Below are 13630 nucleotides of genomic sequence, written 5' to 3' on the forward strand. Positions count from 1 at the left end.
ACCACCGCCTCGATTGCTGGTCGCGCCATTCGGTATTCAGACTGATCAGACACTGTGTTCTCTTGCAGGTAGGTCTCCAAGTTCCCGTTGGGCTCATAGCGTAAATCGATATAGTCATCGGTGCACCGAACGCATCGGGCAGTCCGTTCATGTCTTCCTAGATGTGCATATATTTTCGCCTCCATGTCGAATGCTTGGACACTGTAGATATAGACTCACATGTGTACTAGCCAGGCAGTGTGTGGCTTAAGCGTGGCCAAAAGTTGGGCGGCAGAGATTAAGGTGAGGCTGCTTCACAGTCGCGTGATTTGGATGAGTGCGCTATAGACAGGGTGAACCACTCGCCCCTCGACGCCGAGATATGGGTAGTGTTGAATGACTTAGAAGGTGCGAGATGGCCGAGGAAACCGGAACCGGGACTGTTTATGATATCAACCGTCTCAGATTATCCAAGTAACTCAGTGGCATGCATAGTAGGTAGAGTAATAATTTTATAGTATGTGCAGGGTAGGAGTGAGGGTTAGGTGAGGACGCCTTAATCAGCTTGGTATTGACTAAAAGGTGACTAAATAGTGCGGGACAATATGAGCTCAGTTAGAATAGTGAATGGGATTTATCTTGATGTATTGCTAAGCAATAGAAAATGGAAGTATCTAATGACTTGAAGTTGACGTTTAATATCGAACGCCCGCTTAGTTATTTCTAATCATTCCTTACATTATTCTAGCTAGGTAGATTATCGCTTGTTTCTTTAGTATTTTGTGTAGTATCGCTCCTAGATTCAATGAAGCAGACCTTCAGATCCTTATAGGTGTGTGCCAAATATTACGTACGCCACGAAGTTTGACAATGTAACACCAATCAGAACAAGCGCTTATAATATAAAGACAGTACGTGCTTCAGGTGCATAACCAGCTTAACAGTAATTTTTTAGAACCTTGAAGCATTTCCCAACCTAGAGTGCTAGCCTGATCTTCCCCTCGTAGCATTCCGTAAACCACAGACTTTCACACCCCATCACACCCATCAATTTGAGTCTAATCGGAAGCTCTGATGGTCCCTGTATTGAAAGGCTAACGGGTCGTTCCTGCGAATGCCCTTCTACAGGGGCATCAGGGGCCCACTGGATCTCAATAGCCCCCTTTGGCGTCGGTAGGGTCACACTTACCTTATCGAGAAACGTTGGACGCGGTGTAATCTCTGCTGTAGAAAACCCCGGATTGCCTGGCTTGAGCCTAATGATCTGGGTAATGATCTCATTAAGGGGAGCTGTAGGTTATTTAGCATTGCTAGTTCTTGGGTCTTGTCTATGTAAAACTAACCTGCTGACCAGCCGTGGCAATCACTTCTGGGACGGTGCTCTTCCTCTGGCCAAGTATCCAGATTCTGCATCAGCATTCTTTTCCACGGGTCGAAGAGGTTTTCGCGGTGAGCAAGATCGTAGAGACCAACTATATCGAGCGCCCTGAAGAGGTAGTACTTCTGCGCAAGTGAGACAGGCTTTAAAGAGCGGTCGTGGAGTGTCCGCCTCATGAGGTCCTGTGCCGCCGCTCCCTTTATAGCTCCTGCGAGAATAGCGTATATTTGGCAATGCTGGCTCAGCCAATTTGCGGGTGGGGTCCGCGTGGTCGATTCGTCGATCGGGCCGTCGTAATACCAAGTTCCATCAAAACAGTAGGAATTAACAGCAGAAAGCAGCGAGCGTTTCTGGTTGCGAAACTCCTGTACGGTAGACGGATGACCAAGAAATTCCGCAATATCAGCCGCCGAGTGCAATGCGATGGCATAAATAAGGCTAAAGTACGTTCCTAGACCTCGGCGGGCTGCTGGGGGTGTGCCAAAGTCCCAACCATCTACCCAATCCACGAAGGACCAGTGGCGAGGTGAAGACTCCCCAACAAGCCCGTCTGAGGTAAGCTGGCGTTCAAAATAGCCCAAGATAGCCTGAATTGTGGGAAAATATCTTTTTATCACAGCTGATGTTCCTCTGTAAAGGAGGTAGTCATGGACGATGAAGACGAATGAGAGTGAGAATGCTGGTAGTACCACGTTAGAGTCCCCGGGATAATGCATGGCGATGAGTCCGTCTGGTCGAAGGCTCGTATGGAAGTCGTGAATGGCTTTGAGAGGTAACCGATCATCCTCAGATACAAGATAGGTTAGCAGCATCTGAAGGCGCGTGTCGAAGGGAAACTGCGACTGCTCGTAGTAAGGGCAGTCCTCATGTCTCGTGCATGCAATTCTTAAGTGTCCGCAAGGGAATGTCCTAAAACGCCGAAAATTCTGATACTTGGCTTTGGAATCGCGCAGTAATCACTAACGGGTAGTTTGTCTCGAGGTATGAGAGGTCAGAGATGTCCAAATTTTCATCCCGAGTCTTTACGAACACGCGTATCACTCGGAATGTCCGGAACCAGAAGGGAGCATAGGATTCAGTCTCTCGCCCCGCAATAGTATACGAGTCAGGTACGCCTCCTAGATAGCCTTGTAAAAAGTCCATCCTGTCGTCCTTCTTAACATTCCAATTCCCCGGTGTACGCTCCTCTTTTGCGTATGATTCAGCGCACAAAAGGTGTACGGTTGCCCTCGAGCCACCGTGGAAGGAGAGCTGTAAATACCCGGTGGAATACTCGTGGGCAGCGATATCAATTTCGAACGTCGAGTGCGGTGGAATTGTGAGGCGCCGACCGTGTCTTAATAAGTGATTCCAATCTTTGATCGCCTGGTCCAGGTCAGCATCCCCGGGTAATTTTCGAATATGCAGCACCCTGTCAAAACGCTTGGGAATTTCGGTAAGAGGAGGGATCTCTCTCTCGTGAAGCTCCCAGGGCAGCAGCGATATGGCTGATTCCGGGAAGCTCTTGGGAATAATAGTGGCATATGCCCATTTGCTGTCATCAAAGCCCTGCTCTGTCCATCCAAAACAACGTGAGGGTCCATGAACGGTTTCATTGATAGATAGCCAAGGGTTCATCGGCGAGCTAGATAACAAGACGGACTGATCCACGATGCACCGCCATCTATCGTCAGTTGGGATCGACAACTAGGAGTGTTAGCAAGGAAGTATTCAATATCATCCAAAATAGAGACACACATTGCTGCTTTCAGCAAGCAGAATAAAGCCTGGTATTTTCGCCCGCATGAAATTAGTGTTCCCAATATGCAAAGGCGAATATCGCAGAACCTGAGCGGCTAAAACATTCTTGCCTGTGCGCGTCCAGGGAGTCGCATCTAGAATTTCATGATTCCAGTGTAGTGGAGTCCCCTTACAGGGATCTATACCAAGACTATGACCGTTCAGGAAAAGGCGATACCTCGAGTCAGCAGAGACCCTGATCATAAGTTGTGCCTGCTCCTTAGTTAGATCAACTTCGCATCGGAACAGCACAACCTTTCCGGGATCACAGGTATCGTCGTATTTAGGTACCTAGATCCGGTTGGTTTTAGTCTCCAAGGAAGTGGCATGCTGGCTGAGGTTCGGTATGGACGCAAGAGATTTTGAAAGCAGACTACTTTTTCACCGAGAATATTTATGGACTGATAAGTCAAGGAGGGTAACGCTACTCTCGCGTAATCCTTGTTCATAGTGAACCCAATAGAGAGCAGGCCAAACGACATTTGAAAGGGCAGGACGCAATCTAGGCAGCTGCTATCGCGGTTACAAGACGGTGCCCATCTGTCTCGGTGCAGCTGATGGCGAGGGTTTGGAAAATGGCAAAGCGCTTGGCTTTCCTTTAACCATGCTTGATCCAATCGCGCTCCTCTCCAGTGAACTTTGCCTAAAATCCATACTTACTTGTGGCGACCCGCCAGTAGGGAACAGTGGATTGTATCAATTGAGTCCAGAACCAGTCACTTCTGTGGGGGAAGGAGAAACTGAAAGCGAGGAATCTCTAATTGGCCCAGCTCCCGGCCAGCAGTGGAGGCATCCATTCAGAGAGGGATTATTTTGTCAGAGAGACCGCCCCACGGGCAAGGGAAAAATAGGCTTCTGCGTCTTGAAGAAGCGCTCTTTTACCCGAGACCACCAGGTGTAAGGGGACGCACTATTATGAGCGAGGCATTTGAATCTCAACGGCCAAATATTCCGAGGTCTACTCGGTCTATATGCCACCGAGTGCCTATGATCAACCCTTCTGAAAGCTGAATGTCAATATCTTTGTATTATTGAGAGGGGGGCAGCCGCCGCCCAACACTACCGTACCCCTGCGGGGCATGGTCCAAACACCCATGTCCTCTCTGGCTCTGGCCTGGCCCGTCTAAAAATGTGGGCTTGGAGGAGGTGATACTAAAGCTGGCCACTGCGCGTTTCAATACCACATGTCTTTTACTAACCAGGCGACCAGTGGCATAGACACAGCAATGTCTCGTCGGTCACGCGGGTTGTATTTTGGGCGTCGGAACACGTCCACGAACCAGTCGGTTAATTTCTGCTGACCCTTGCCAGTGATGTATGAGTACGATTGGATGACTTGTCTGTCCGTTTCAACCTGGGCCATATCTCAGGTACATGCTGCCATGCTGAATGATGATGTCAGTTGAAGCCGTTTCCGATTGAAACGCCCGCCTGACCTCCGGTTCGGACTTCGTGGCAACTCCATCCGAGTCCTATACATGATCAAGATCGACACAGTCTTCACTGTCGTCAACCCCTCTACATCAGCTTCAAGCATGGCTCCCTTCTCATAGACACACCTGAATCACGCCTCTTCCTTGCAAAATTCACCACAGACTTGAACATGGATGCTTTCTGCCACGAAGTTACAGATTTCCCAGGTAACTCCATAGCCCTGCTTGGCAATCGGATATAATAAAATGCTAATGTGACCTCTTAGGGGCTATCTGGACTGCCTTATCCAGGCGCATGGTGGTGGCATTATCAAAGTTGGCTCGGTGTTTACTGGCATGGTGAAGACAAGTCCCACGGAACTACCTTGCAAAATATCAATTGCTACAGCAGCACGGATCTCGTGTGTTGGCATCACGAGGGCAGCTCTTTAAGCCAACAAGCATCGGGTGATTTGGGACCGGACAGGATTGTTAACGGCCAAAGGCTGTCAAAGTATTTATTGATTAGTCACAAAGCCTTTCATAGGGATTCTTGGAGGCATTAATTGCTGTACAAGAGCTGCCTTTTAAAGAGGTGGTTTTATGAATGTTACAGAGCCTCAAGTGGTTTCGCCGGAACTTTTCAAATAGGTTCCAGGGAAGGTATGATTATAAGGGGCTAGGTCTTTATTTGTTCCTTAAAAGTATTACTGCAACATGTGTTGTGTCGTGAGAGGCAATGTTGAAAGAGTTCACTAGGTCCCGAGAACTGGTTAACCAACTCAGTTCAATCAGCTGCGGCCGCCGTGCGTACGCATTTAGATGAGTTTATAGGCTGATAAGCAGGATCCTTTAGAACTTCTTACTGGTCAGAAGACCATTCTGGCGCTTGTCTTTGCAAATTATCTATTTCGCTGACGACTTATTCGGCGAAAGCTGAGGCACACAGTATTTTTAGTCCTGAGAACTCGTATACAATGGAGTGATGGAGCGATGTAGATTTATTAGAGACACAGACAGCAAGCAGGAGGCTAATCTAAGCTAGATGATCTTTCTATTCACAGTCTATGACATGTATCTTGCTCCTTACTTCGGCTCCCAGCTCGCCACTCGCGGAAGCGGAGCTCGGCTCCCCTTCAAATCTTTGTTTGTTGTCTGCACAACGACGCGCTTGTACGTTCTCAACGGCGGCGATCCCGCATCCTTGACCTCAAGGACAAAATGGTACACGTGGCCCTTTGCCCGTGCTTTGCCGGACTTGGGGTCAACTGCACATACTCCAGGCGGCGGCATCACGATTTTCACCGTCCGCATGTCGCCGGCCTCAACGGGAACAATATCGAATGTAGGGACTTCGAGATCGTTGATGCCCATGGCAACCGTTGGCTCGGAGTAGTGGAACCACGTGAAGGAGAGGGCGTCGCCGTCCGGATCGTAGCTGGCGGTTGCATCGAGGAAAATAGTTTGACCGGCCTCAATCTCAATCTGCAGAGCTTGCGGGCCGTTAGTGTCGCCGTTTACAATAACAACGGGTGCGTGGTTTGATTTTCTGATATCCGCGTGCAGGCTCCACTGCATCCGCGCCGCAAAGTCGTTTTGAAACGCCTCAGCCCACCGCCAGACCGTGGCGAAATTACTAGCGTATTGTTTGTTGTCCTTGCCGATAACATTGTCAAGGGTATCCGCGAAGTGCTTGACCTGGAAGGTCAAATCAACGGGGTCGTATCGACCGCCCCAGCTGCCCCATGAGGGCTCGTCTGGCGTCCCCAGCCCATTAGGGATTAGATACAGAAACGATGGGGTATCCCCCTCAATCTGCCACGCAGGGTACGGGTACGTGCGTCCCAGGGGCCCCAGTCTAATATTCTGGTCCAGCCACTCGCGCGAGAACTGGCTACGGTCCACCCCGTCCTCTGGACAGGCAATTCCCCACCACGCTGCGGTCTTGTACATGCACCAGCCGTGAATGGAGCAGATAAGGAAAAGCTGTGGGAAGTTTGCGCGGATCCAGGGGCCCGTATCGTCTTGGTCGGAGATCATGTAGACACGTAGCTTTAGGTAGAATACCTTGAGCTCCATGGGTGATCGAGTCTGCTGGACGTGGTGCAGCGCTTGCGCGAGGACGTTGCTTCCGCCCCAGCATACGACCCAGAGAGGTTCGCTCGACGAGTCGACGCTGCGAATAAGAAGCTCTGTCCCCTCTGCTAGTGGCGTGCTGGGTTCAAGCGCTTCTCGTCCGTACACGGGGGGGCCGCATTTGACAAGAGCGAATAACGTTTCTGGGTCGGGATACGGGTTATTCGGGTGTGTGTGGGCGTTGAGGTTATCGACAACCTGAGCATACCCGCGGAGGGCAATTTCCATAAGATCCGGGCGGGTGAACGTGCGCTGGTGCGTGGATGTGCATGGGACGAGGCCTTCTGTCCGAAACTCATTGCAATATAAGAGATAGCGAACAAAGGACTCTGAGTCGTCGGGCTCGTTTCCAATATCGGTTGTCACGAAGACGCGTGGCCTATACGGCACCTGCCGCAGTTTGCTTCTGGAGTCGTCGGCCATTTTTGCAATAGGATTCAAGGAAGAGCGGCATTCATCTGGATAGGTTCCCAGGAGAAACGGAAGGGCCGGGCATTTAATATTCCAATCCCATAGGTTGATGCACACACACGCAAGCGCTTGTGGCTCATTTCGGTAATCCCAGCCCCGACTAACTCCCTCTTCTCAACAACCTTTGTGTATGGCTGGATGTTGGGGTAATGGGGTTGGCCAATCACAGATTATTCGCATTCGGAGCACCCGCAAAATGTGGCCAAAGGTCCTGTCAAGCCTCAGTCGTGCCTTCCAGCGGCAATCAGGCTAAACAGGCTGGTATTCTTCCAAAGGATTCTACATTGACAGCCCAAAAACAGCAATTGTAGCCCCCGGTATTTATTTGCCCGAAGGGTTGATTGATTGGACGATATGTGGTTAGCCCGAATCGGCAGCTGTTGCCAAACCTCGTTGCATTTGATCGCGAGAGTCTGGGACAAGAAGCGAAATCAATTGGACAATGGCCAAGTCTAGCCGAGCGCAATTCTGGGGTAATATCCGGCCCAATGGTCAGTCAGTAGTCGCCCATGGGGAAACCACGAGCTCAGCTGCGGGGGCTGGGGTAGGCCTGCTACATAAATACGAGGTTCGATCCAAATTCTCAAGCTCAGACCGCGACTGCTCAGAGATCAAGCTTGGTTGTCCTTTGCTGCACCTTGCCCTCTGTTCTATTAAATCCCAGCTATCCAACCTTCTCAGTTATAAGCCCCGACAATGCTCGAGAAGATGGACACAGTTGCCGCCGAGCACCATGACGAGATTCAACCAAAAGACTCCAGATTTCGAGAAGAAGGGTCAAGGAGTCTCAGGCTATGAGGCCTTGACTCCTTGGCAAACAGTGTTGAAGTTCAAGCGCAACGCCCTCATTTGCTTTATGGTCACGTTGAGCGCCGGCGCGGATGGCTATCAAATTGCGTGAGTCGCTCTTCATGTCCCACTACACGTGGATTCATTGGTCTGCATCTAAAATACTGAGATAGCATGCTTGGCAATATCATTGCCAACCGAGGCTTTGTCAACCAGTTCGGCACAAAGGTCAACTCTGCAGGCGAAACGTACCTAGCCTCGCCAATCCTGAGTGCCTGGAACGCAATCGGCTGCGTAGGCCAGATTATCGGAATGACTACGCTTCCATTCCTCTCTGACCGGCTACGCCGGAAGGCGGCGATGTTCTACTATCTATTCATTCTTGCGATTAGCGTCATGATTGAATCTATTTCAGACAACTGGAAATCGTGGCTGGTGGCAAAGCTCTTGGTGGCATTAGCGTCGGCTGTCTGCAATCCACAATCCCGACTTATATTTCCGAGGTGGCACCGATCCGAATCCGTGGTGCACTGCTCATGTGCTATAGCTTGTGGTTCATTACCGGTCAATTCTTCGCCCCCGTAGCACTGCAGGTCTGCACCGAGAAGGACCCGTATGACTACAAAACCCCTATCTACACCCAGTGGTCTCAAATCGGGCTCATGCTCATTATCTACCTCTGGATTCCAGAGTCTCCAGCCTGGTGCGCATCCCGCGGCAAAGAATCGCACGAAAAAGCCGCCCTCAAGCGCTTCGGTATCAGTGAAATCGAGATCGACCACCAGTATGATCTTCTGGTGATGAATGTTGAGTACGAGCGCGAGGTAGCGGTGCAGCAGAAGCGAGAGCACTGGCACGCTATCTTCCGAGGCAGCGATGGGCTGCGGACCCTCATCTTCCTGTGGACCCTGATGGCGCAGCAATTCATTGGCCTGGGGATATTCTTCGGTTATGTGGCCTACTTCTTCCAGCAAGCTGGGCTTGATGATCCGTTCAAGACGACCTGTATTGTCTCGGGAATTAATATTGCATTTAGTATTCTGGTTATCTATCTTGCTGATGTGATCGGCCGCCGTTGGCTTTCTTGTTCTGGAACCACTCTCTGCTGGGTCTGCACAGTGGCAGTGGGCATCCTTGGAGTGGCGCCAAAGGTCGGCGCCACCAACCACTTACTGGTCTTCTTTACCTGCATCTGGAGTATGTTCTCCCCCAAATCCTCTCTCCTGCTTCCTTCCTGCACTCTTGACCTCTTACCCTTCACCCTCCGGCTCTCACCCATATCACTCTCACTAGCAGCTAACTCAGCAAACACCAGACATCGGCCTAACCGCAAACAGCGCGACAGGCTGGGGCTTTGTAGGCGAGATCTCCTCGCAGCGCCTGCGCCCATACACCGCCGGATTTGCAGCTGCGTCCACATGCGTGGTCGGAATCGGATTGGGCGTGCTAATCCCGTACATGATCAACGCAAACCAGTGGAACTGGAACCTCAAAACGAGCTGGTTCTTCTCGGGGCTCGGACTGCCCTTTGTGATTGCTATGTGGTTTTCGATTCCAGAGACGGCTGGGTGAGTACTTTAGTCTGATCATGAACGAGAATAACCAGGCTAACACTTGTTCAAACGGGTTAGGCGATCCGCAGCTGAGCTTGATGAGCTCTTTGAGCGGAAAATTAAGCCGTGGCGGTTCCATAAGACGAAGACAATCACACAGCAGATGGTGGCTGCGGCACAGGCCGGCGGTGCGAATGCTGAGCGTGACGCGAGCCAGGGGGTTTGAGGGCGAGAAACTGAGGGTTGAGGAGCATAGCACTGTCTAACTCCATGCCCTACCAATCCTGGACTGACTTGGGTCTACAGTTCATCTACCTTTTTTTATTGTTTGGAAACCAAGCGGGCATTGGGAGCGAGCAACGCGTTTGTCTCCCGTCGACTTTGGAGTCCACAACGCTCAGTAGTAAATAACATATGTGCGAGTGTCGGAGTACCTATTTCATACGTAATATTTAGGGCTTCTCCTATAAGGCCGCAAGAAAAGTCCAGTCGGCAACATCTGTCTTATCTTGTCGACTAACTCATTGGGAGGTGAGCAATCCCTCTCACTAACGTCGTAGGGAGTTCATCTTGTGGGCTTAGTTAGCACTAAGTAGGCTCGAGTAAGATATTACCGGTTTTGGCACCTTACAGAAGTCGTTGAGCAGCGCTACCCACCTGAATGAATGGGAGGATTGGTGGTTGTTAATCTCCGGCGCGATAACTTGTCTTGTGCGCTTTGGAAATTGCCGACGGCGAATACTATGCTGTAATCTAGTGCCTGTGCTATATCACTTGGCAGGGCTCTTCCTGGACGCATATTTGGCCATACGATAGATGTGTTTATAGGAAATGTACATGGCTGAACTCAGTATGATTCTTGCCGTTTTCTAACAGCAACCCTGACTCTTTCTTTATATCCTATGTCTATTCAGTTTAGTAGTACACTTATCCATCAAGGAGGACGAGCAACCTCTACAAGCAGTTTCCCTATTGCCGCCGCGGACATGAGTATCAAGTGCTGGTTCATGGAAAACATGATCTCACCTGTATTTTTCCCATTGTATAGCCCAATCAGCCCCGTCTCAGCCTGACGAAGCCCTCCCCGGAGCACAGTCTGAGCATGCTGGATCCGGCCCTCCCTTAGCCAGTCGGCGAGACACCGTCGCGCCACGTTGAACCGATCAGCGTAGTCAAAGATAACGAATCCCCGAACCGTAATCCTCATCCGTGTAATCATCAGGTAGTTCCTCAGCCCATACGCATTGCCATTATTATGCTGGCTGATCGCCCCACACAGCACAAACCGCGCATGAGCCTTCGCCCGCTCAAGCCCCAGGTCGAGCAGCTCACCGCCGACATTGTCGTAGAAGACATCGATAAGATCAGCGGTCGCACTGGCAAACTCGGCGCGGAACCCGGGAGCCTCGTAGTTCAGGGCCTTGTCAAAGCCCAGCTCGTCGGCGAGCCACGAGCATTTCGCGTCCGACCCCGCAATCCCAACGACGGCCGCCCCGCGCAGTTTGGCTATCTGCCCTGCAAGCGACCCCGTTGCGCCCTCGGCCCCGGTGACGACGACCAGATCGCCGGGATTGACCCGTGCGATCTCCGTCATCCCAAAGTACGCCGTCATCCCCGTGATTCCGAGCACACCCAGCCAATCCCCGAGCCCGGTCCCGAGGGCGCGATCAATCTTCTGGAGCTGGCGTTCATGCAATTTGGCATACTCCGTCCACCCCGTGCTCGCAACCGCGTACGTGCCTGTCGGAAACAACCCGGACTTTCAGGCGCCGACCACGCCGATGCTGTATCCATGCATGACCTCGCCTAGCTGGACAGTCGCGTGGTAGGAGCGCTTGTCGTCCAACCACCCGCGCATCGCCGGGTCGATGTTGAGGTAGAGAACTTGGAGGACGACCTCGCCATCTTCCAGGTCGGTGTGCGTGGGTGTGGTGTGGCTTTGGAATGCAAAGGTTTCGCTAGCGAGGATGGGGCCGCTGGATCGGTGAGCGAGATGGATGGATTGATGCGTCGCCATGGTGTATGCCTCCTGCTGTTGGAGCAATGGCATCAGAGGTCTGCCGAGTTTAAGTAACTGAGGCTGCGTATGGAAAATCACCGTCGGTCAATTTTCCCCCCATCCACATTATCTGGCAGTAGACCTGGGAGCGACTATATTAAACACGTGTTTTGCCATTTGGAACACAAAGAAACGGGGCAGAGAAAGAAAAGCAAGTTTTAAATGGCTCAAGATACCCCTTGTGCAGATATCTTCCCAGACGTCAAGACGTTTCCGACCCTGGTGAGACATGGAGCCGGTGTTTTCTCCGAGTTTGCGCGGTCCAGGTAAGACTCACTGCTTTGTGAGCCATCAAATCGAACCGGTTGACCAGACTGACCATACTATTCGGCTGCAGTGACCCTTCTCAGCCGATGATGCTCGGGATCTGGGAGGCAGATGACCTCGAAGACAACAAGGCGATTTCCGAACCTGAGTGCAATGAGGTCAAATACATCATTAGCGGTCCGTACACCCGGCCCTGCCATAATCTATTACAACGCGTCAACTCATGGCGACCTAGGCGAATCAACCTGGCAAGACGTCACCACGGGCCGTGAGTTCCAAGCCAACGCAGGCAGTGTGCTCTGGCTACGCATGGACTCGTGCAATACCCGTGTCCGCAGCAAAAGCCTCACAGCTTTCTATGTTGAACAGGCCTTTCGCCCGGTGACGACCGTCCATCCAGGACCCAGACTCCTCGTGAGTTGCTAAGCTCGATAGCGTCTGCAAACTTCTTCTAGATAAATACCCGCGCAAGAACCCTAAATTACAGCGTATTTAGCGCGATGCCCGCGAGTATTTCCCCGGCAGAAATACCTGGTTTATCTTGTATTATGACCCTTTTCTAGTGGCTATAATATCTGGCCGCGGGTGCTACGTAACCTTAGCTAATTATGTTAAGTATCTAGATTATGTCTCTGAGTACTCTACAGCCATGTTCGGCTACTTATATCCCGTGATTATTAACGCTATTACAGACGCTGTCGCGCGTGGAGTCAACCTCAGTGCACCCGGGGCGAATGAACTCGAGCTCGCGCAAGCGATCAAGGCCCCCTTCCGAAGAATTGAGAAAGTCCGCTTCTGCAACTCGGGCACCGAGGCAAACACGATGACTTTGGCGCTGGCAACGCATGTCACTAACCGGCGCAAGGTCTGTCGTGCTTTCTCTTACAACTATCGGCCTCTAAATAGTCCCGTGCTGACTCCATCTGGCCACAGATCCTCCCCTTCGAGAACGCGTACCACGATGGCTTTCTTTCGTTCACTACACAGGCCACGCCGATGACCCTTCCCCACGAGTTCATCCTCAGCCGCTTTAATGACATCGCCTACACGCAGTCCGTGCTGACCGCCGACATCGCCGCGATAATCGCTGAGCCCATGCAAGGGGCCGGTGGGATCACCGTCAGCACTCCCGAGTTCCTCCGTTTCCTGCGCGAGTCCGCGACGCGCCTCGGCGCCGTGCTAATATTTGACGAGGTGGTCACCTGGCGACTGCATATTAACGGGCTTCAGGGACATTTCGGAATCGAGCCCGACCTGACGACACTGGGCAAATATATTGGGGGCGGGCCGTCGTTTGACGCGTTTGGCGGCAAGGCGAGTCTAATAGATTTATTTGACCCGCGGATGGCTTCACGGTCTCTTCCACACTCAGGGGCGTTCAATAACAACCTCTTCACGATGGCGGCGGGGGTTGCGGCACCCAAGATCCTCACCCGGGAGGGGATTGAGCATGCCAACGCTCTAGGAGACAAATTACGGGATGGAATCAATAGTACTGTGAAGCTGTACCGTGTGCGACGTTTTGAGTTAGGTGGTAGTCGTCCTGGTTGACCACGGCGGCTTGGGCAAAGAGCGGTTGCGCGGTGCCGTCAGCGTGCTCGAGAAGCACCGTCGTCGGATGGAGGAGCCCGGACTGGGTCACGATAATGGCGTCTGAGACTGGGCTTGCCGAAGCGATGGAAATGTGTACGCCGGGGACGCTGTCGGTGATGCGGATTTGCTGCCACGTCCTGCGATCCGCGTTGTACTGGAGAACCAGGCGCGCCTGGGTGCCATTTTCAACGACGATCAAGTGCACGCGTGTCTT

At 51.8% G+C, this 13630-nt stretch overlaps 5 protein-coding genes across 5 annotated transcripts; 2 read left to right on the top strand and 3 right to left on the bottom strand.

Annotated features, from left to right (window-relative positions):
• Window positions 1–1317: 1317 nt before the first annotated feature.
• Window positions 1318–4786, bottom strand: BJY04DRAFT_231157 (Six-hairpin glycosidase-like protein; the record flags this gene model as incomplete). The annotated part of the gene is made up of 4 exons (XM_073719451.1): window positions 1318–2193; window positions 2291–3043; window positions 3095–3427; window positions 4748–4786. 4 exons carry the CDS (start codon window positions 4784–4786, stop codon window positions 1318–1320), a joined length of 2001 nt encoding a protein of 666 aa, XP_073566820.1.
• Window positions 4787–5634: 848 nt separating this feature from the next.
• On the bottom strand, window positions 5635–7113 carry BJY04DRAFT_231159 (uncharacterized protein; the record flags this gene model as incomplete). Its single annotated transcript, XM_073719452.1, has 1 exon — window positions 5635–7113. Exon 1 carries the CDS (start codon window positions 7105–7107, stop codon window positions 5635–5637), a length of 1473 nt encoding a protein of 490 aa, XP_073566821.1. The 5' UTR covers window positions 7108–7113.
• Window positions 7114–7888: 775 nt separating this feature from the next.
• Window positions 7889–9928, top strand: BJY04DRAFT_231161 (general substrate transporter; the record flags this gene model as incomplete). The annotated part of the gene is made up of 5 exons (XM_073719453.1): window positions 7889–8052; window positions 8118–8372; window positions 8405–9141; window positions 9260–9512; window positions 9576–9928. 5 exons carry the CDS (start codon window positions 7889–7891, stop codon window positions 9721–9723), a joined length of 1557 nt encoding a protein of 518 aa, XP_073566822.1. The 3' UTR covers window positions 9724–9928.
• A 503-nt stretch (window positions 9929–10431) lies between these two features.
• On the bottom strand, window positions 10432–11514 carry BJY04DRAFT_222510 (uncharacterized protein; the record flags this gene model as incomplete). The annotated part of the gene is made up of 2 exons (XM_073717397.1): window positions 10432–11172; window positions 11272–11514. 2 exons carry the CDS (start codon window positions 11512–11514, stop codon window positions 10432–10434), a joined length of 984 nt encoding a protein of 327 aa, XP_073566823.1.
• A 204-nt stretch (window positions 11515–11718) lies between these two features.
• On the top strand, window positions 11719–13480 carry BJY04DRAFT_222511 (pyridoxal phosphate-dependent transferase; the record flags this gene model as incomplete). The annotated part of the gene is made up of 6 exons (XM_073717398.1): window positions 11719–11822; window positions 11894–12000; window positions 12059–12237; window positions 12440–12688; window positions 12757–13315; window positions 13362–13480. The coding sequence occupies 6 exons, from the start codon at window positions 11719–11721 to the stop codon at window positions 13478–13480; spliced, it is 1317 nt and encodes a 438-aa protein (XP_073566824.1).
• Window positions 13481–13630: the final 150 nt, after the last annotated feature.

The sequence above is a fragment of the Aspergillus karnatakaensis genome (genome assembly GCF_047715665.1).
Source record: "Aspergillus karnatakaensis strain CBS 102800 unplaced genomic scaffold BJY04scaffold_60, whole genome shotgun sequence".
NCBI classification, from domain to species: Eukaryota; Fungi; Ascomycota; class Eurotiomycetes; order Eurotiales; family Aspergillaceae; genus Aspergillus; species Aspergillus karnatakaensis.